Below are 23347 nucleotides of genomic sequence, written 5' to 3' on the forward strand. Positions count from 1 at the left end.
TTAATTCAACTGCCGGTAACACCAACAAAAGAGCATTTGATTAAGTGCATTTATAGTAAGATTTCTCTGGTATGAAACATTTTCCTGCAAGTGCATGATGCTAAAGGATAATAGATTAAAAAACTATTGTAGAGCAAGAGGCAGCATCTTTTTTTTTTGAGACAGTCTCGCTCTGCTCCCCAGGCTGGAGCGCAGTGGCGCAATCTCGGCTCACTGCAAGCTCTGCCTCCCAGGTTCACGCCATTTTCCAAGAGGCAGCATGTTTTTAAACTTCAGTAATGAGGACACCGACATTTTTAAAATGAAAACTACATACTGTATTTTTAAATTCATCCCAAAGTAAATAAGACAACCAAGGAAGAAAAGCAGTTAAGACAGAGCTCAGAAATCCTACTCTCATCACAATTTGGAAAACCACGAATCATTTGGTTGTTCTTAGTTTTCTGAGTGGTTCCTTTCTTGAATGACTATTTATGATAAAAGATCACAGGATCAACTACTGTGATATAGATTCACCTAAGTGTGTTTCCTTTCTCCTGTATTTGCAATGTCTCAACCAGGCTCCACTAAGGCATGACAACAGACTGAAGTGGAGAATGAGACCAGCTTTTACGTACACTGACGGCATGTACCCCATGCCGCTGGCACTACCGTTTGATGCATCACCAGATGACAAAATGAGAGCCAGGAATAGAATCTTAACGCATTTAATCTGTGTCTTCAATAACCTTGGCCTACAGACCTTCCACACCCATTCTCCACCCACAAAAGCCAAGGTAACAGAAATAATTAAACCGCTGTCTTTGCCCAATAATATTCCAAAGTCACTTATACCTGAGTCACTTGGGGTGCTTGTGAAAATGGCATATCCAAGCGACTGAGTCTACATCACTAGATCTGAGGGGAGGCCCAAGATTCTATATTTTAACAAGTGACTCAGGTAAGCTTGAGACACACAACTGGTGCTGGTTTCCCCTGGTAAATCTCGCCCTGCTCTGACCCCATCAAGATAAGCCTGGAAAGCAGCAGTGGAGAGTGGAGAAGGCCTTGAGGGTTGGCTTCAGCTGAGCTCAGGAGATATGGGAAGACCCTGAGTCATTTCCCAGTGCAACACTCCACTCTCCTCAGAGGCCACCTGGAACATAGAGCACCAGTGTGCTCTGATGCCCCAGGATCACCTCAGTGCCCTCAGATAGGGGTCTCTCCTCCTGGGCTTTCTCAGGCTTGCAGCCACACCACTGTGCCCAGGCTGGACTCACAGCTTTAGGGCACTGGCACAGGGTTACGCTTACTCTCAGAGGCTGCTGCACGCTTGCACTGGCTCTGACTACACTTAACGCAGACTCAAGAAAGTCAAAAGGCTGACTATTGACAGAACTAGGGCATACCGACCAAGCAGCAGAGTGAAAATGTTCCTGAATTCCTGGTTTTCATCTCTGCCTTCAACACATAGAGCTTTTTAAAGATGCCAAGGACACAACTTGTATAGGTGCTTTAGTTATCTGCTGGCAGCTAAGCAAAATCCTGCAGGCAACTCAGGCGTCTAAAATATTTGACTGTGGGCCAGTGAGAGCTATCATTCTCAGCCACTTGAGCTACTCAGAAAAAGTTCACACATATAGTAATAAAAACAAACAGCAAAGATTTACCATGGGAAAGAATTTCTGCTAAGCACTTTACAAACTTTAACTCTTCTTTCTTTCACTCATCTCACAATTTTTTATCAAGAGTCCAGTACTTCTACAGGTGCTGAGGATGCCTCAGTGAACACAACAGACACCAATCTTGCCTTATGGGCCTTACAATTTAGGGAAATGAGAGAAAGAAATAAAAATTATAGACAAATCATATGGGATGTTAGAAGGGGGGCAGTGATAAGGAGAGCAAGCAGAGAAAGGGGTGTGTGGGAGAATGAGTGGTTTCTATCTTTAAATAAGGTACTTAGGGCCTTGCTGAGGAGATTCGATCCAGCAGAAGGTTCCAGTAGAGGAAGTGCCAGTACAAGGTGTCCAAGTCAGGAGTACGCCCAACTGCTCAGGGACAGTGGAGAAGCCCATGTGGTGAGGCAGAGTGAGCAAGAAAGTGAAGAGGCTAGAGAGGACACTGAGGCCAGGCTGTGAGGGTCTGGAGGTCCCTGAGAGAACTCTGGCTCCTCCTCTAAAAGAAATGGGGAGTGGTAGAGAGTTTGACTAGCGTAGTAGGTTTTGATTCCTGTTTTTCAAGCTACAGTGTCAAGAACAGACAGTGAGCGTGATTAGGAATCTTTTGCCAGGACCCAGCTGAGAGATGATGGTAGCTTATACCAGGGAGGTGACAGTAGAGAAAAGAGCAATGCTCTTATTCTGGACATATGTTGAAAGTAGAGTCAGTGGGATTTCCTAAACAACTGAACAAGTCTAAGATGAAGAAGGAAGTTAAGGATGACTCCAAGGTTTCTGAGGATGAAACTGCCATGAATGGAGACGGGGAAGGCAGATTACACGTAGAACAAGTTTGGAAAATGGGGGAAATCTTGTCCTGGAGACACTGAGAATATTCAATATCAAAATGGGAGATGTCAAGTAGGCAACTGGATACATGAATCTAGAGTCCAGAGAACAGGCGAGAGATGCAAAACTGACAAGTCCTCAGCACAAAAATAGTATTTAAAGTCATGAGACAGGATACAATAACAAAGAAAGTGAGGACAAAGAACAAAGGCCCTGTACTGAGCTCTGGGCCACACCTCCATGTACGGGTCAGGAAGAACAGAAAAGCCAGGCTGGGTGCGGTGGCTCACGCCTGTAAACCCAACACTTTGGGAGGTTGAGGCTGGCAGATTACCCTGAGGTAAGGAGTTCAAGACCAGCCTGGCCAACATGGCAAAACCCTGTCTCTACTAAAAATACAAAAATTAGCTGGGTGGTGTGCTCCACACCTATAATCCCAGCTATTCGGGAGGCTGAGGCAGGAGAATCACTTAAACCCAGGAGGCGGAGGTTGCAGTAAGCTGATATTGTGCCACTGCACTACACTACAGCCTGGGTGACAGAGTGAGACTGTCTCAAAAAAACAAAAAAAAGAAACAAAGAAAAAAAAAAAGGAGAAAAGCCACAAAGGAGAGGGAGAAGCAGCAGCCTGACAGAGAGAAGGCACAGGAGTGTGGTATTAGGGAAACCAAAAAGAATGTCCTAGAAGACAGAGTGCTCAGCAGTGCCAAATGCCACTGACAGGTCATATCAGATTACGACTAAGCTGGCTGGGTTGGGGACACAGCAGTCCTTGACAATCTCAGCAGCTGCGGGTGTTAAGAGCCCAGGAACTTAGTCAGCTAGGTATTCACTATCAATTTACAGGTGAGGAGACAGCACCAAAAAGGTTGAGGTTAACAACTAGGCCATGGCGAGGCCAAGATCTCTGCAATGCACACATGAAAATTCTTTGTGGGTTCAACTGGGAGGTGGGATGTAAAGAGAGGAAGGAGAGATGCAGAGTATTTGGGTTAAGAAACTTTAAACCTTCCACTATTTGTTCCCTTAGCAAAATCTTCTGACGGGAGAAAAGAGCTTAGTTCATGACTGACAAAAGAACCAGAGCCAAGAAGCAGGGCAGAAGGCAAGTCTTCGTGCCAGGAAGGTAGCATCTTGTGCTCCATTGCCCCTAAATGTGTACACAACCAGCTTATCAGAACACTGAAGATGACAGGTGTAGGGCCAGTTCCACAACCAAATTGAACTCTTCAGGCACTGGTACGACATGAAGCCCATGGAGCCAGTCCTTTGGGTTCTCTAATTGAATACTTTTCACAATTCTGCTTACTTCTGACCCAAAACCTGTTGAAACCTTCTAGTCTAACATACAGAGCCTAACTTGCACAACCAAGAATTCCTGACGCATGGAAGTAACTGGCCTGCATCAGCGAAGAGGAGCCCCAGGCCCTGAGGGGACACTTGGGAACATTCCCACACCCACCCCAAATGAAGCACTGCTTTTCCCAGCACCACACCCCAATGCTGCAGTTCATCTTTCCATTGCACTTCAGTATCGCACATGAAGAGGCAGTGCGGGTAAGAGAAGGAGCCTCAACCTTGTAAGGTGGGATACTTGGGTTCTGGTGCCAGCTCTGCCATAAAAAGCTACATGGAAGGCCAGGTGCGGTAGCTTGCATCTATAATTCCATCACTTCAGGAGACTGAGGTGGGCAGATCACCAGTGGGCCAACATAGTGAAACCCTGTCTCTACTAAAAATACAAAAATTATCTGGGTATGGTGGTGTGCGCCTATAATCCCAGCTACTCGGGAGGCTGAGGTGGGAGAATTGCTTGAACCCGGGAGGCAGAGGTTGCAGTGAGCCGAGATTGCACCACTGCACTCCAGCCTGGGAGTCAGAGTGATACTCCAACTAAAAAAAAAAAAAAAAAAAAAGGCTGCGTGAAAACAGCAAGTTCCTCCCAAGGGCTCCAAAGAGTTGCTGAGCCTCATCTTCTAGAGTCTCAGCTCCCTCAGGGTAACAAAACACAGCCCAGAGATCTAAGGAATGGGCTCTGAAGTCAGGCTGCCCTGGGCTACTGCTTAGTAACTAACTGTGTTAACCTGAATTGACTTAGTTAACTTCTTTAAGCCTCATTTTTGGTATCTGTAAAACGAGGATGACAATAATACATATGCCATGAGGAACTGTGAAAACAGTGCCTAGCAATGGTGTACACTCTCTATGACCCATTATGACAGCTGTCAGGAAAGATACATTCATTAACAACTACTTTCTCCTCTTGGAATTTAGATATATTTATTAGTGAACTTCTGATACAAAGGTATACCAGATTGATTGAAATAATATCAAGAGCAAAGAAAATAATTTAGTTTGCCAACGAAGCCAGAACAACTCAAAAACTGACAAAAAAGGTGAAATGTTATGGCATATTACATGTACCTTGAACAGGGATTTCCCCATAGTTTGGTCTCTTATCTGACAGGGCTGTCAGGGGTTTGGATGTTGAGATTGGTCCACTTATGGAATGTCTCTGAAATCATAAGATAAACAATATCGAAGTTAAATCGAGTATTGGGACTCACAAAGTAAACGCTGCAGAGAGTAGGTATTTAGTTATAAATCTGTATTAATTCTTTCCATACTGCTATAGTAAGGTTGTAACACACCTTACAGGCATGGACTGTGATCAATATACTTTTTTTAAAAATTAGACTTTTATTATGGGATAATTATAGACTCATATGCAGTTGTTAAGAATATAGAGAGATCCTATGTACTCTTTACTCAGTTTCCCCCAATGGTAATATCTTATAAACCTATAGTAAAATACCACCAGCAAGATTTTGACAGTAGCCAAAATATTGATGTAGTCGTATCTTATATAGTCATTTATATATTATTGATACAGTCAAGATAAAGAACATTTCCATCACCATAAGGATCCTTCCTGGGGCCCTTTTACAGTCACACCCCTCTCCCTGTCCCCAACCCCATATCACTGACTCCTGGCAACCACTGGTACTCTGAATGTGGTTTCATTATTTTGTTGGAAGAGAATCTTTAAAGTATCACAAACCAATTCAGTAAATATAAAAACATGTTGCAAAATGAAATGCAGACGTGCTCCTTTTGTAATTGTACTGGTCTTCAAGTCCTCGTTCAAATAGATCTCAATTCTGCCACCCGCTTGCTAATGCTACTACAACAACTGCCCAGTACAGTCTGTCATCTCAGTGCAGCACTACAGCAATAGCTTGTCACTGGCTTCCTCATCTCCAGACTTCTGCATATGCAAGCAGCCAGAAGAATCCACCATGGCCAGGGCCGGTGGCTCATGCCTGCAATCCCAGCCCTTTGGGAGGCCGAGGTGGGTGGTTGACAAGGTCAGGAGTTTAAGATCAGCCTAGCCAACATAGTGAAACACCGTCTCAACTAAAAAATACAAAAAATTAGCTGGGTGTGGTGGCAGGTGCCTGTAATCCCAGCTACTTGGGAGGCTGAGGCAGGAGAATCGCTTGAAGCCAGGAGGCAGAGGTTGCAGTAAGCCGAGATCGCGCCACTGCACTCCAGCATGGGCGACAGTGCGAGACTCCATCTGAAAAAAAAAAAAAGAATTCACCACAAACACTTAAAACCCCTCAGCTCTCTTGGCTACCTCTACATGATGCTCAAATACCACGAACCTACTTATTTACTACCATGCAGACCATGTTGCTTGTCTATGTTTTTCTTGTGCTTCATTCCCACAGCTTTCCCCCAGTCCTTTTTATCTGGCTAACTTCTAACTATTCATTTCATATTCCCACCAGAAATGTGGACGAGGTCCAGCTTCTCCACATCCCGGCCACACTTCAGCTCATCAACCTTTCAGATTTTGGCCATTAGGAATAATATAGAATAGGATCTCATTGCGGATTTAATTGCCATTTTCCTGATGACTAATGATGTTGATCATCTTTTCATGTGCCATTGGCCATTTGTATTCTTCTCCTGGAAGGACCTTTTCAAATCTTATGCCCATTATTTATTGGGTTGTTTGTCTTCTTACTGAATGTAAATCTTTTGTTAGGTAAATGTATTATGAATATATTCTTCCCAGTCTGTAGCTTGCTTTTTAATTTTCTTAATGTCTTTCAGAGAAGTTTTAAGTTTTGATGCCCAATTTATCAACTTGCTTTTATAGTTCATGCTTTTTTACATCTTAGTAAATCTTTGCAGTCTTAAAGGTTATGAAGATTTTCTCTCACGTTCTCACGTAAAAATTGTAGTTTTAGCTTTCACATTTAAGTCGATAGTCCATTTCAATTTTTGTGTATTTCATGAGGTACGGGCTGAGGTTATTTCTTTTCTATACAGTTACCTAGTCATTTCAGAATGTTTTCTTCAAAAGACTATTCCTTACCGGTTGCATTACTTTAGTATCTTTGTAGAAAATCAACTGGCCTACTTCTGAACTCTCTCTTCTACTGATCTAATGCTGAAATCAGGTAGTACAAGTCCTCCAAATCTGACCTCCACTCGTACCCCCGACCCCAACGTTTTGAATATTCAGGGATCTTACATTTCCATATGAATTTAATACTACCATGTCAATTTCTACCCAAAGAGCACTGCTCTTTTAATTGGTATTGTGTTGAATCCACAGACCAATTTAAAGGACTACTACAAGATATTAACAATATTGAGTCTTCCAATCTATAAATGACATCGCTTTCCATTTCTTCAATTTCTCTCAGCAATATTTTATTGTTTTCATTGCACAGGTTGTGCATACATTTCATTATATTTATTGCTAAGTATTTCAATTTCCAATTATTCATGCTAATATAGAGAAAAACAACTTTTGTATAGGACTTCGTGTAAACCTTGACACTGCTTAACTCAAAAAGCTTCTGTGTGGACTCCTTAGATTTTCTGCATAAATGATCATATTATCTGCAAACAATGACAGTTTTACTTTACCCTTTCCAAACTTGTATGCTTTCTTTTTTTTTTCCTTTTTTTTTTTTTTCTGGTCTTATGCAATTGCACAGGGCAAGAGCTCCAGCAAAATGCTGAACAAAAGTGGTGAGAGTGGGTATCCTTACCTTGCTCCTGGTCCTGGTGGGAAAGCATTCAGTCTCCAGATTAAGTATGATGTTAGCTGTGGAGTTCCCACAGGTCTCCTTCTATTTCTAGTTTGCTAAAGAGTTTTACTATGAACAGATGTAAAATTTTGTCAAACAGTTTTCTAAAGATGTTGAGATTAATGATTTTTTAAATTTTTTTTTTTTTCTGTTGATGCAAATTTTAACCTTGTACCCCTGGGATACATCACACTTGGTAATGATGGATTATCATTTTTATATATTCCTGGATTCAGTTTTGTCAATGTGTGCTTTTATATTGCCTCTATAACCATCTATAATCACGAGGAATATTGGCTGGCAGTTTTCTTTTTTTGCAATGTCTTTGTCTAGTTTTGCTATCAGGTAATGCTAGCTTCCTAAAATGAACTGGAAAGTCCTTTCACTCTTCTGTTTTCTGAGAGACTATATACAACTGGAATTATTTCTTCCACAAAGGATTGATTCAATTCACTAGTAAAACCACCTGGGCCTGGAATTTTCTATGTGGGAAGACTTTTTATTTTAAACTTTTATTCTGAAATAATTATGGACTCCCAGGAAGTTGTAAAGATAGTACAGGAAAGTCCCATATACTCCTCATTCACTTTCTCCCAACTGTCTGTGGATAATGAATTCCCTCAGCTTTTGTTTGTCTAAAAAATTTTAATTTTATCTTTTTGTTAATACATAGAATTCGAAGTTGACAGCGTTTTTCTTTTGGCATTTCAAGATGCCATTTTGGGCTGGGCACAGTGGCTCACTTTGGGAGGCCGAGGCAGGTGAATCACCTGAGTCCAGGAGTTTAAGACCAGAGTTTGAGACCAGCCTGGGCAACATGGAGAAATCCCATGTTTGTACTAAAAATATAAAAATTAGCCGCGTGCCATGGCATGCACCTGTAGTCCCATTTACTCAGGAGGCTGAGGCAGGAGAATCGCTTGAACCCAGGAGGCAGAAGTTGCAGTGAGCCAAGGTCACGCCACTGCATTCCAGCCTGGGTGGCAGAACTTCCATCTCAAAAACAAAAACAAACAAAAAAAACCCCAACCATTTTGTTGTCTTCTGACTTGCACAGTTTCTAACTAGAAGTCTGTGATTATTCTTACCTGTCTGTCCTTAAGAAATTCTTATCACTGTTTTTCAGCAATGCCTTACTGGACAGGAGGATGAGGGTGTTTGTATATTTATATATGTTTATCTTGCTTTAGCTTCCTGATTTTCTTGGATCTATGAGTATATAACTTCCAACAAATCTGGATGGATTTTGGCTATTATTTCTCCAAAAAAATTTTTTATTTTTTAAGATGGAGTCTCCCTCTGTCGTCCAGGCTGGAGTGCAGTGGTGTGATCTCAGCTCACTGCAACCTCTGCCTCCCAGGTTAAAGTGATTCTCCTGCCTCAGCCTCCCGAGTAGCTAGGATTACAGGCACACACCACCATGCCTGGCTGATTTTTTGTATTTTTAGTAGAGACGGGGTTTCACCGTGTTGCCCAGGCTGGTTTCAAACTCCTGAGCACGGGTGATCTGCCCACATCGGCCTCCCAAAGTGCTGGAATTACAGGCGTGAGCCACTGCGCCTGGCCTATTTCTGCAAATGTTTTTTTCAGACACACTTCCTACTCTGCCCCCTGACTTGCCTTTTTTTCTTGGGCTCCAATTTCAGGTATGTAGGACCACTTAATTTAATCCCACAAGTCAGGGCCTCTGTTCATTTTTTTCCCCAGTGTTTTTCCTCTCTGCTACTCATTATGGAAGATTCTACTGCTATGTCCTCAAATATATTGATCTTTTCCTCTATTCGTTTTTTTTGTTTGTTTGTTTTTGAGACGGAGTCCTGCTCTGTCACCCAGGCTGGAGTGCAATGGCACAATCTCAGTTCACTGCATCCTCCGCCTCCTGGGTTCAAGCGATTCTCCTGCCTCAGTCTCCTGAGTAGCTGGGATTACAGGCACACACCACCGTGCCTGGCTAATTTTTTTTGTAGTTTTAGTAGAGACGGGGTTTCGCCATGTTGGCCAGGCTGGTCTTCAACTCCTGACCTCAGGTGATTCGCCTGCCTCGGCCTCCCAAAATGCTGGGATTACAGGCGTGAGCCACCGCACCTGGCTTTCTTCTATTCTTTTTCATATCTTTCACTTCTCTCTTCATCTGTGCATGCTTCCCTTCACATACTCAACACAGAGATCATATTTACATCACTGCATGCTAATCCTATCATTTCTATCTGTTCTAAGCCTGCATCTATTGACTGATTTTTCCCCTGGTTACAGGTGACATTTTCCTGCTTCTTCATTGCCTAGTAATTTTTTATTGCATGCCAGATTATGTATTTTACACTAACTATATTTTGCTGTGTTCCTTTAAAAATTATGACTTTGGCAAATAAGTACGCTACTGTATTAGCTATCTATGCTGCATGACAAATTATTCCAAATCTTTAGTGGCTTAAAACAATCCATTTATGATCTCATAGTTTCTGTGGGTCAGAAAGCTTAGCAGAGTGTCTCTGGCTCAAAGTCTAGCACGAGGAGGCAATTAAGTTGTCAGCAGGGCTACAGTTATCTCTAGGATTGACTGGAGGAAGATCTGCTTCCAAGCTGATCTACATGGCTGCTGGCAAGCTTCAGGAGATCTGTTCCTACACATCCTAATGTGCGCCCCTCCGCAGGGCTGGCTCACAACATGGGAACTGGGTTTCCCCAGAGTAACTGGCTCTAAGTGATAGCAAGAGGAGCATTCAAGGCAGAAGCAAAGCTTTTTATAACTGTATTTTAGAAGTGATAACCTTATCCTACCATTTCTTTTGCTTTGCTATATTCACTGGAAGCAAATCACGAGCTGCAGCCAACACTCAACAAGAGCAAATTGCACAAGGAGCAACTACCACCAATTGGGGATCACTGGGGAACATTTTAGAGGCTGCCTACTACAGCTACTTAGGGACCTCCTAGGTCCTTCTGCATCTTATTTTTAAAGATCTTTTAGGGCAGACCTAGAATAGTATTTACTCTGAGTCTATTTAGTTCTATGATACTTTCGGGGTGGTCCTTTAGGAGTCTATACTGAATGCCATCTATTCAAAGAGGTGTCTCTACAGCGGCTGGTGAGAACTCAAACGATTTCCTGCCCTAGGTAAACTACCAGAAGTGTTTGCCTGATAGCTCCCTGTTCCTGGAAATTGTTTCTGGAAAATTATTCTTGCCCAGCCTTGTGGGGCTTCACCCAATGCAGGTACAGATTGGTATTCAGACAAAGACTCAAAGGGATGCCTATGCAGATTTCTATACTCCTTTCTCTATGCAGCTCCCTCCTCCAAGTATCTGCCCTGCAAATTCAAGCAGTCTCATTCTCCTCGAATGTTGATTTGTGTCTACTCAGATCCAATTGTTTTTCTCTTCCCTGCTCCACGTAGGTTCATCTTCCCTGCACCACCATCTGGAAATTGCCTCCAGGAAAATATTGTGAGCCACAGTAGGACTTACCTCATTTTAAAATTTTTGTTCAGGGACCACAGTTATGTACAATGTCTGAAAATAACTGCTTCCTATATTTTGTCCATCTATTAATAGTTGTTTGTGATGGCAGAATAATCCAGCCTATTACTCCCACATAGCTAGGAGTAGAATTCCTACCTAGGGAGTTTTGAAAAACTAACAATTCCAATCTTGGGCCCCAGTCCCCAGAGATTCTGGTTTACCAGGATGAGGTCTGGGAATTTTATGTGCTTAAAAACTCTCCACATGATTTTTATATACAATTAGGTTTGAGAAGCACTGTACTAACTAATCATGTACTAAAAAGCTACTGAATGTAGCTCCTAAGTATTAGTTTTTTGCAACTTATAGAAATATTTTTCACCTCCTAACTTTACAAAGATTTACAAAGTGACACCTTGTACATTAAACATCAACTGACAAACACCACTTAAATAAAGTTCATCTTATTTGAAGTTTATTACATTTGGCATCTTTATGTTGCTTTTATCTGTTACTTCAGAATTTTAGATGAAGTTTGATTAATAGGGTGCACATAAAAAAGCATTAAATCAGCTGGGCACGGTGGCTCACGCCTGTAATCCCAGCACTTTGGAAGGCTGAGGTGGGCACATTGCTTGAGGTCAGGAATTTGAGACCAGCCTGGCCAACATAGTTAAAACCCTGTTCTACCAAAAATACAAAAATTAGCTGGGTGTGGTGGTGCACACCTATAATCCCAGCTACTTGGAGGCTGAGGCACAAGAATCACTTGAACCCAGGAGGTGGAGGTTGCAGTGAGCCAAAATTATGCCACTTCACTCCAGTTTGGGCAACCGAGTGAGACTCCGTCTCAAAAAACAAAAACAAAAACATTAAATTGGTGGAATACGGTATTCCCTTCCCTTCTTTTTAAATTATGACATAATGCCAGGCGTGGTGGCTCATGCCTGTAATCCCAGCATTTTGGGAGGACCAGGCAGGTGGACTGCCTGAGCTCAGGAGCTCAAGACCAGCCTGGGCAACATGGCAGAACCCTGTCTTTACCAAAAACACAGAAAACAGCCAGGTATGGGTGGTACACGCCTGTGGTACCAGCTACTTGGGAGGCTGAAGTGGGAGTACTGGCTGGGCCTGAGAGGCAGAGGTTGTGCAGTGAGCCAAGATTGTGCCACTACACTCCAACCTGGGTGACAGAGTGAGCCCATCTCAGGAAAAAAAAAAAAAAAAAAAAGACATAACATCTTGTATATACATGCAAATGCAAAGCCACTAACTCACAACAATATAAATGCAAAAGGAGCCCGCTAGTAAACACAGTACAAATGTCTCAACTGGAAATGAAAATGCTCCCCAGCACCATTATTTTAGGGAAGAGGTGCAGCCGGGGCTACACTGTATCACAGGATAATGGGGGTTAGGCCATGTTTCCTTTGGCTGCTCTCACCTATGAGGAAATACTCCGCCTCAGCTATACTGTCCAAAAGCGGCTGAATAAAATGCACAATGAGGGGCCTCTTGAGCGCTACCGAAAAGCCCTCTGCCCCGAAAAGTCCTCTGCCCCGCTTCTCATCTGCATTCCCCAATGGCACAGAGGAGCAACTTTTGAAACTTGTTTCTAAAGTATTAATAATGACCTGTGCTGGACCTGTTACAAAACAGCCCTCATGAATCACACTTCTCTGAATTCATGCCTTGTGCACCCCTTCCACTCTGAATCGCAGCTGCCCTGTGACTTGCTTGGATTAAAATAGCAGGACAGAAGAGTCACTGTCCAAGTTCCAAGCTTAGGTCTTCAGAGGCTTTGCTAACTTCCATTTTCAGTCTCCTGGAGCTGGATATACCATGTTGTGAAGGAGCCTGAGAAGACAAATCACATGGAGAAAGCGGCCCAGGAATCCTGCTGAGCCCAGGCCCTATCCCATCCTCTCTGTGAATGCAACTGCAGGAATGAGCCCAGGAAAGCCAGCAAAGAATTGCCTAGTCAACTCAGAGAAATGTAAAAACTAATAAAATTGTTCTTTCAAGCCACTAAGTTCTGAAGTGATTTGCTATGCAGTAATGGCTGAGACATGGCAACCACATATTCTACTCACAGACACTTCTGTGTCTTAGTGTAGTGACTAAAGCCACTGAATCCAGACAGCCTAGCTCTAAACCCCAGCTCTACCACTTAATTGCTGAACCTCGGCAAGTTACTTAACCTTTCTGGGCCTCAGTTACCACATGTGAAAAATACAGATAAGAATAGCACCTAATACCCAAGAGCTGTAAGGATTAAATGAGCTAACATTATAAAGCATTCAGAACAGTGTAGAATACAAAGCAAGTGTTCAACTGTTGTTAGCTATCATTATTAGAGTCTATCAGAATAACACAATTTACACTTACATAATTTATCTCAATTAAAGATATTTACAGTATTTTAGGAAACAAATTCTAGATACATCCCTGCTGAGGTAGTCATTTACCCAATGAATATAGGTGTAAATGAGTGTGAAGAAAAGGCCTCAACTTTCAGATTCTGAGGCCATAAGAGCCTCCTGTGGTTCCAGGCACTCACCTGCATAGGGGACACAGCTGCTGCAGGAGGGGTTTTCATAGGACTTGGGCTCAGGGGCGTTCGAGGAATTGCAGCTGCAGCAGGGTTTGGTACTACAAAAACAACAAACAAAAAGGGAAATAATGTCACTGTACAGTGGAAGCTTAACTAGTCTCCACTTAAGGACTCGCCTGATTACCAAACGCTCTCAAACCCCCCTGGACACTGTCTTGGCTGATGTCTAGCCTCTGCTGAACACTTGTAGCTGTGGCTTAGCACACAGGTGCTTTTCCTCCCATCAGGTGAATTATTTGCATCCGTAGAGTAGTCATGCTTATTTCTAACCCATGTTATGGCAGTCATTTCGTTTTTGTTATTTAATTATGTAGCTAAAATTCTCCATAAAGCAATGAAATTCAAGTATTAAAACCCAAGAGGAGTATTTACATAACTATATCAGGTAAGAAGCCTGGCAGGTAAAGGATGTTCAATAGTTGCATATTAAACAAAAGAATGAGGAACTCCTGCTTGTCTTTCCTCAATTCCTCCTGCAAAGTCCATCACGTCACATATATTTTCTGATTTGTATTTAACGCAGGGATGTGGAATCACTTGTTGGCATATCAGTCTCTCTCTCTCTCTAGAATAAACTGCTGAAAAGTAGTTTATGTTTTTAGAATTTATTAATTTCTAGACAGTTGAGCATAGCACAGATTCTGGTAAAGGCTGCAAAAATGATTCTTCATTTGATCCTGAATTAAATTAAAAATGGGATACAGAATGAACTCAGGCCTATCACACAGTGTGGCAAGATGAAGCAGATCACTGTGGACTTTTTTAATGCGGCCAATATAAACACAAATCTATTTACTTATATTTAGAATTGGTATCTTTATATGTATTCTTTACTGAGATAACAGTCACAAAACATAAAGTTAACCATTTAAAAATGTACAGTTCAGTGGCATTTAGTACATTCACAATATTATGCAACCATCACCTCTACCTAGTTCCAAAACATTTTCATCATTCCAAAAAGAAAACCTAGTATCCTAACAGTCACTTCCTACTCACTGTCCCGCCAGCCTCTGGCAATCTGCTTTCTGTCTCTATGGATTGACACAGTGTGAATATTTAACATAAACGGAATCTTACAATATGTGACCTGTTGTATCTGGCTTCCTTCAATTAACATAATGTTGTAAAGATTCATCCATGTTAAAGTATGTATTACTACTTCATTCCTTCTTGTGGTTGAACAGTATTCCATTGTATGAATATACCACATTTTGTTTATCCATTCATTGAATGCATGCATACTTGGGTTGCTTCCATCCATTAGCTATTATGAGCAGTACTACTATGAACATTGATGTACAAGCACAGATGTTTCTCAATTTATGATGGAGTTATGTCCTGATAAAACCATCATAAGCAAGTCAAAAACGCATTTGATACACCTAAACTCCCAAACATCTCAGCTTAACCTAGCCTACCTTAAACAAGATCAGAACATTTACATTAGCCTACAGTTAGGTAAAATCATCTAACATGAAGCCTATTTTATACTAAATAGGCTGTGTTGAATATCTCATGTAATTTACTGAAAGCTGTACTGAATGTGTATTACTGGCACTATTGTAAAGTCAAAAAATCAAAAGTTAAAGCATCGTTAAGTCAGGGACTGTATTTGTCTGATTATTTTCAGTTCTTTTGAATGTATAATTAGGAGTGGAATTGCTGGGTCATTTACATATATTTTATTATAAAATAACATATAAGGCTTTTAAAAAACTTTAGTATGAAGCAGTTTTGTGCATTAAAGCATGCTTTATTAACATTTTGAATAGGTGTATAATTTTAATTTAATGTAGACATTCCGTTATCATTTTGATTTTCAAAACATATATATATTTTATTCTTCAGAGACAGAGTCTTGCTCTGTTGTCCAGGCTAGGGTACAGTGGCTATTAGCAGGTGCAGTGATAGCATGCTACTGCCTGGGCCTCCTAAGTAGTTGGAACTACAGGCACTTGTCAGCTCAAAGCATATTTTAAAGTTCTGCTTTCATGTTACCCCATCATATTACCCAGAGGTAGCCACTAACAACAGTTCTGGGTACATCTTTCTTACACTTTAAATGCAAATACACTTAGCTATCTACGTACCTTAAAAAAACAAGACCACCCACATTATATACATATACACACACACACAGAGGTATATATAGATATATACATATATCTATATATATGTACTGGCCTGCAACTTACTATAAAGGATTGCAGCGCACAAAGTGACTGCTCAGGTGGCACACTTGAATAAAGGATCACAGACATGTTTCAACATCAGTACTTTGAGATCTATGTCATCCTTATTGAAATATGCATAGCATTTTACTGTATTAATTGGTCGTAATTGTCTTAATTCTTTTAATAGGCATTTAAGCGATTTCTAGGTCTTCCATTTTTCCAAACAATGGTATACATACTGTATATGTATACATATACAGAGTTTTTTTATACATAATACTATCTTTATACATAATACTTGTGCCAGTACTAAGTGTAACAACTTCAGAGTCTAAGAACATGGCATTTTAAACTGGCAGGTATTGCCTAACAGTCCTCCAGAATGTCTATACCAACAGTGTGTAGGACTATACATGTGACTTTTGCTGTGCTTTTAAGTCAATGAGAACTCATTTGTGTATAATCACAGAATACAGATTCTAGTAGCCTATTAATAAAGTTTAAAGAATTTCTAGACAAAAATTTGAGCTTTAGGACATACTACAATTAATTGTTTGAAAACACCACATCCCTTTTCCTTTCCCAGGGCTGAGGAAGTTAGATGAAAACAAGTCAGTCATTTGAAAGTGGGGAGAGTAAGCCTTCTAGAGCTTGTATGAAAGAAAGCCCGGCTTGATTCAGAACCTGAAATGCCGTGTAGGACTATAGTGAGTGGGGGAAGAGTGGTTCAACTGAGGCAAAGAACAGGCAGGGGTCAGACCATGGAGGCATTTGGGTATCTGAATTTTGTTTCAACTCTAATAAGCAACTAAAGGATTTTAAACAAGAAAAGAAAAGATCTTTCTATCATGGGATGAAAAAGGGAGATTTAATTTGGAGGTTACTGAAATTAGTGGTTGATGGTGGCTTGAACTAAAGCTTGTGCCGCTAGAGATGGAGAGAAGACAGAGCAAAGACATTCATGATGTAGGCTGTATCAACAGGATTTGCTAGTAATAGACTAGATATAGCAGTAAGAAAGAACAAGAATTTAAGGAAGATCCCCAGACTTTTGGCTTAAGTAACTGGTGGAGTGATGCTGCCATTTATGCACAGGGAGAAGGTGAAGACAGTAGACAAGAGTTTGCTTTTTGGACGTTAGATGTCCAGGAGACACCTGAGGGTTCATGTCAAGTAGGCATCCGGATAGACATGACTGAGGAGTTCAGAAGAAGGGAAGAGCTAAAGTTATACACCTGGAAGTTCTTAGGCATAGAGAACATACTTAAAGTAACAGGAATGTGTGTGATCCAACGAGGGTGAGAAGACACATCTCTGCATGAGATTAAGGATTCTGTCTGAGACTAACACCTCTGAAGCTGAAGAGATCTCAAACCTATTAAATATCACCTTCTGTTAAGTCTAGTGCATTAATACTATATGAAAGTTAATGGGACTAAGAGTAAGACAGTAAAGAATATCAAATTAAACCAGAGAATATAAGGTAAGTAAACACAATCACGTGCAGTTGGCACAATGCAGGAGAAATTAATTACCTTGAGATGCACTGTCAAAGGACTTGATGAGGGTTTTTACTGTAGGAGTTGGCTCTGAGGAAGTCGAGGACCTTCTACTCAGTCCCATTCCCTGCCTTAAGGCTGCCAAATCTCTCTCAACGGCATTCATGTAGTTGTATACCCGGCCTCGCTCCTCCTCTTGCCTGAAAATATTGAAATAAGAGCATTTTTACACAGGCACTAGAACATACACATTTTCCCCTCCCAGCTGAAAAGCATTAAAAACTATCAGTTTAAAAAAATTGTATCGGTTGAGCTTAGTAGATTACCTGGTCTAATGTTCTCATTTGCTTGGTAAATACCAGGAAATGATACTGAAATTTTTATATCAGGTTATCCTAAGTAAGTTAAACAACCATCAAATTCCATTTTCATCTGAGTAAGTGTAAGGTAAGGACATCAGTAATCAATTAGCAGTAAAATAGGAGGTAGACTGGCTCAGAGCTGAGACTCTCCAGGTCCTGTGCTGCCGAGAAGGCCCTTCTCAGGAGTCCGGAGGTTCACCAGTACATGATACTGTATAATATTAATTTATAGTGGTATAATATTAATTTATACTGGCTCTAGCTAGTATGTTATGCTTAGACATGGAAATACAAAAAAATGAAACCAAAGCCCACACTCTTTAAAAAAATAAAAATAAGAACAAGGCAAGTGGTGTAGTCTTCAAATAGAATTCTACAAAGAAAAAAAAAAAAAGCCTAGACCCGTATTAGTAACATGAGTCCCCTAGAAGCTCAGGGTGATGCATCCTGAGTCATCTGAAAAAATCAATTCCATTTCATTTCTGGCCCATTCTGAATTCACTACACTGACTAACACAGAATTCTTTCATCTGGAATGAGATTACAATTGCAGAGCTTGTACATGTCATATAACTATCAAGTATGTGAATAAAAATTAAGCCAGTCCTTAGGAAAAATTCGTCTTTGGTGGCCATTTGGCCTTCTGACAGTATTCTGCCTCAAGATGTACCACAAGATCTTAAGGTCATTTAGCTGTCATGATTAGAACTTTCTTTTCTTTCTTTGAGATGGAGTCTCGCTCTTGTTGCCCAGGCTGGAGTGCAATGATGTGATCTCAGATCACCACAACCTCCGCCTCCTGGGTTCAAGCGATTCTCCTGCCTCAGCCTCCCGAATAGCTGGGATTACAGGTATACGCCACCACGCCCGGCTAATTTTGTATTTTTAGTAGAGACGGGGTGTCTCCATGTTGGTCAGGCTGGTCTCAAACTCCCGACCTCAGGTGATCTGCTCACTTAGGCTTCCCAAAGTGCTGGGACTGCAGGTGTGAGCCACTGCACCCAGCTGACTAGAACTTTTAATAAAGAATCTATAACAGTGATTATCAAACTTTTTGGTCTTAGAGCCCCTTTCTACTCCTAAAAACGAGTAAGGACTCCAAAAACCTTTTGTTTATAAGAGCTGTCTTCCATTACATTAAAACTAAGAATATATAAAAATATTTAATTCATCTAAAACTAAAACAAATACAGGGCTTATTTATTTTTATGAAAAATAACTATGCTTTCCAAAACAAAACAAAAAAATTAGTAAGAAGAGTAACAGTGCTTTGCATTTTTAAATCATCTCTTTAATGTCTGGCTTAAGAGAACACAGCTAAACTCTCATTTCCTCTGTATTCAACCTATTTTAATATGAAAAAAAGCAAGTCTTACATATAGATAAGGTAGGTGGAAAAGGGAAGATTTTAATAGCCCCTTTAGATAACTGTAGCTGTTCTTATTTGATAACTGCACTAAAATGCAACAAGTAGTAACTTAAAAGTTAGCTCCAATGTGGAATCTGAAACCATATAAGTGAACTTTTCCTATTCTGTCCATTAAAATCCACTCATCAATCTTGTTTAACATCATAGACTGGCTGTAAGGAAAATATTGTTTTACTTACAGATTTTCTAAATGCTGTCATTACACATTTTTTTTTAAGTCGCAATGATCTCATCAGAAGACACTTTATGGGAAGCTGTCAAACTCACCAATGGTAAATAACAAGTTTTCCAAAATCCTAACGTTCACTTGAAAGCCCACATTTTATCACTGGCAGTGAATACTGTCCGTTGTTCTCCATTAAGTGATAGGCTGTCTTAATTGTTTTCACAAAATATCCACCAAATAATACCAAAGTCTGAATCATCCACAGTTTGTCTGTCATTCTCAAGTAAAAAAATGGCATTCAATGAAAAAAGAAAGCAGCTCAAACTAATTACAGCACTTTCCTCAACGTGACCTCACTCTTCAGTATAGTCTTGAGTATACAGCAGATAAAGCAGAAGTGCTTTTTCTGTACTTCCCATTTTGTCACACAGAATGCTAAAGAGCATACTCAAGGACGGGGATGTAGTAAAATTCATACTTTACGGTTTTACCAAGGACACCTTTAAGTGAAACCTGCATTTAAAAAAAAAAAATTGCAAGTATGTGGTGGTGAAGAGTATAATGACTATAAGTGCAATTTATTGCCAAGATCCTGGTTCATCAACAGTTTATACTTGCTTTTCTCTAACAGTTTAGAAGTCAACACAGTGAAAAGGGCAAACAATGTGATGGTATTATGAAGACAGTTTGACCTCACAGACTCCCTAAAGGGCCTTAGGGACATCCAGGAATCTGCAGGCCTTACTCTGAGAACCACTGCCCTACAAGATGCTACCTCTTTCAGAAGGCGTTTTAAAAACATGTGTCTCAAAGTCTTATGAATTTTTGAGATCCAAAGGAATGAAACTTTAACAGTAGAATTTCATTCACTCAGGATAACTATAGAATGAAGCATTTCTGATACGTTATTCATTTAATAATACAAAGAAAAAAGTAATACATGTTTTATACTAGTAGAGAAATAATAATCTGTCTCATTCCATGTTCTGCTTAAGGAATCCAATAAAAAACGCTTAGCAATACTTTTCTCTGAGCCATTCACTAGAGCAAGGCAATAAGACGACCATTTTTTAAAGATATACTGTTAGTTTTCTAAATTTCTTCCTACGCCTACTTAATAATTACTCAAACTAAGGAATAATCAAATTCTTAGTAATAACCTCAAACACAAAAATACTATCCCCCACTCTTAGATGGTATTTCACTGTGGATCTCAGCGCATGTCACAAATGTCATTTCATCTAATAATTTTCATCAGTTTCCAATGATGTCTATGTTACATGGGGGAAAAAAAACTACAGTGGAGATTCATTTGATTATAAGATAAAACAAGTGAAAATTCCTCAAGTGAGTGACAGAGAGAAACTCACTTTACATTCTTTCCTTGGGTCTCCAAAAATACTAGCTAAAGTATACTGACCATTGCCCTGAGCACTTGGCAGGCATTATATTATTTAATCCTTATGACAACACTGTAAAGCAGGTAGTATTGTGTCATTTTAAAGATGAGAAAACTGAGGCTCAGGGAAGTCAAGATTCCTAACCAAGATTACAGCTAGTAAGAGGCAGAGCTGGACACGAGCCAAGAATATCTGTCTCCAGAGTCCACATCCTTAGTCATGAGGCTACAATCTAAAGAAAACTAACAGGGCTGGACTGTGGGGCTGGGGGAAAGGAGAATCATGTGAGAGACCATCCTCACTCCCTTCAGAGTTGTGGATCACTGATACTGACAACTCTGAAAGATCCACATAGACTACACTAGTTCACATGTGCCATAAAATGACACCCAGAAAAGCTGAGTAACTTCCATCAGATCCAAACTCAGTAAGTATCAAACTCCCCATTTTTTCCATAGTACCACATCAAAAATTGGGATTTAAATGTTCTCTACCGAAACAGAAGTACACAACTGGTTTCTCAGAACATACTTGCGTGACTTTATTTCCTCCAATTCTTTTGTGAGTTTCTCATTTTTTTCTTGAGCCTCATGTAACCGGCGCTTTAGATCACCAATCTCCTCTTGGGCTTCAGATTTAATGTCATTTGCAATGACTACTGCAGTCTGAAGATCAGCCTGAAACTGCCGCCATTCCGCAGATTCTTCCTATATTAAAAAACTAACTTTTTATTTCCAAAAGAGAGCAATCAAGATTTATTTAAAAGGAATAAAATTTGTTTATGATTGGATTGCTGTAACACACTAATGCTTCCAAATGATGATTCATTTTTTTAATCACAGAGAATTGCTATTATCTATTTCTAACAGGCAACGCAACTATTATTAGTGAACTTGTTCTTAATAAGGAAAAGATTTTCCAGCTGATCTGCCTACTGAGGCATCAAGTACTCAGAGTGCTCAATAGATATTAATGAAAATAGTGTCAAGCTTCCCTTCTTCATGCAAGTTTCAAAGCAGGTCTTATGAAAATAAACATCATCTAGAATGTATGGATCTTTACCTCTGAAAAGCACAAGAAGGTATATAATGGTATGTGAACCATACAGTGAAAAACTATAAATATCCTGACATCAAAACCTAACAGGAAAAAAAAAAAAATCAAAAGAAAAGGAAGAGGAAGCCAGAAGAAAAACACTAAACTCAATATAGGCAGGCAAAATTATACAAAGAGGCGGTAAGGAACTACGTGGTCTGTTGCTTCCCACAGTCATGGAGGATGTGGGTGTGGCCGGGTGGGGAAGTCTCCCTGGGACTCACCTCCCTCAGAGCCACAGCTGGGCCATGCCTGAGCCCCATGCCCTCCTCACCCCTAAAGCAATTTTCTTACACGATGAAAGCAGCCTGAGCAACTGTGGTATGACCCAAACGACTGAGTAGCTTTCTCCCCACTCCCTGCATCATGGCTGCATTGCTATAGGCAAGACAGATCACAGCCACAAAATGTATGAAAACAGACTAGTTTGGGGCACCTTATAATCAAAAGCTAATAACTTTTCTTTACAAAATAGAACACTTTTTCCCCAAATCTATCTTTCTAAAATTACTAACCATAAATTTCTATAGGTCGAGTATCACTTATCCAAAAGCATTTCAGATTTAAGATTTTTTGGATTTTGGAATATTTGCACTATACTTAACAGCTAAGCATCCCAAATCTGAAAATCCAAAACCCAAAATGTTCCAATAAGCATTTCCTTTGAGCATCATGCCATCACTCAAAGAGTTACAAATTTTGGAATATTTTAGATTTCAGAATGTCTAGTTAGGGATACGCAACCTATAGTACATTCTTCTACCCAAAATCTAGCAGCAATCCCAATCTGAAATGGCAGCATTTGCTTTCTGCCCAAAACCCAATGGGGCCAGTATTATCACTGTATCCAAAGCTTAAGATGAGTGATAATATGGTCAATGACTACACCTCAAATTTCAGAAAACTGTTTTCTAACAAGATAATACATGAAGATTTATCCTACCCGAAGTCTTCTGTGGAGTGTCTTTATTTCTCTTTCCATGTCGTGCTTTTGGTCCTGGAGTTTTTTAACTGTATCTGAAAAGATCACCAAAGTTTAAATATCTATTCTCACAACAAAGTTCAGAGGAATAATGCAAAGAAAAGGGGTACTTAAATATGACATTTGAAAAAAGTTATCCTGTCCAAAGATTACAAAAAAATTTTAATACAAAACTTTAATAGAAAAAATGTGCAATCCAAGTAATAACCAATATTACTTTCTTTGGAAAATATCAAGTTAAAAAATCACAATTTCTAAATCACTTCCTTCCACAGTATCTTAATTTTGAAACAAAAAGTAAAACCGTTAGAAATTCACTTTGTTGGTACATAACCAGTCAAAACAATATTGACTGTGACTAAAATATGAACTTTTAATCATAAACATTGTTAATCTGCAGTATTTATATAAGCATATCTTTCCTTACACACTGGAATAAATTCCAGAAGTGAATTAGTAAAATCAAAATTAGTAAAAAATATAATACCCAGGGTAGCTGCTGTTTAAATTAATCCTATACAAATCTTATTAAAAAATAAAGAATATATTTATAAAGTAAATCAA

The 23347-nt window shown here is 40.0% G+C and overlaps 1 protein-coding gene across 11 annotated transcripts in view; it reads right to left on the reverse strand.

Annotated features, from left to right (window-relative positions):
* Positions 1–23347, reverse strand: part of SPECC1L (sperm antigen with calponin homology and coiled-coil domains 1 like) — a 143171-nt gene that overhangs the window by 63730 nt on the left and 56094 nt on the right. For 9 of the 11 annotated variants that reach the window (XM_037994800.2, XM_037994798.2, XM_037994803.2 and 6 more), the window contains 5 exons: positions 22745–22818; positions 21238–21413; positions 17386–17549; positions 13620–13711; positions 4914–5004 (listed from right to left, as the gene is read on the reverse strand). In XM_037994800.2, coding sequence (XP_037850728.2) covers positions 4914–5004; positions 13620–13711; positions 17386–17549; positions 21238–21413; positions 22745–22818 — 597 coding nt within the window. Of the gene's footprint in view, positions 1–4913; positions 5005–13619; positions 13712–17385; positions 17550–21237; positions 21414–22744; positions 22819–23347 lie in introns of those variants that run through there. The other 2 variants (XR_012089524.1, XM_037994809.2) reach the window with 2 other exon arrangements.

The sequence above is a fragment of the Chlorocebus sabaeus genome, chromosome 19 (genome assembly GCF_047675955.1).
Source record: "Chlorocebus sabaeus isolate Y175 chromosome 19, mChlSab1.0.hap1, whole genome shotgun sequence".
NCBI classification, from domain to species: Eukaryota; Metazoa; Chordata; class Mammalia; order Primates; family Cercopithecidae; genus Chlorocebus; species Chlorocebus sabaeus.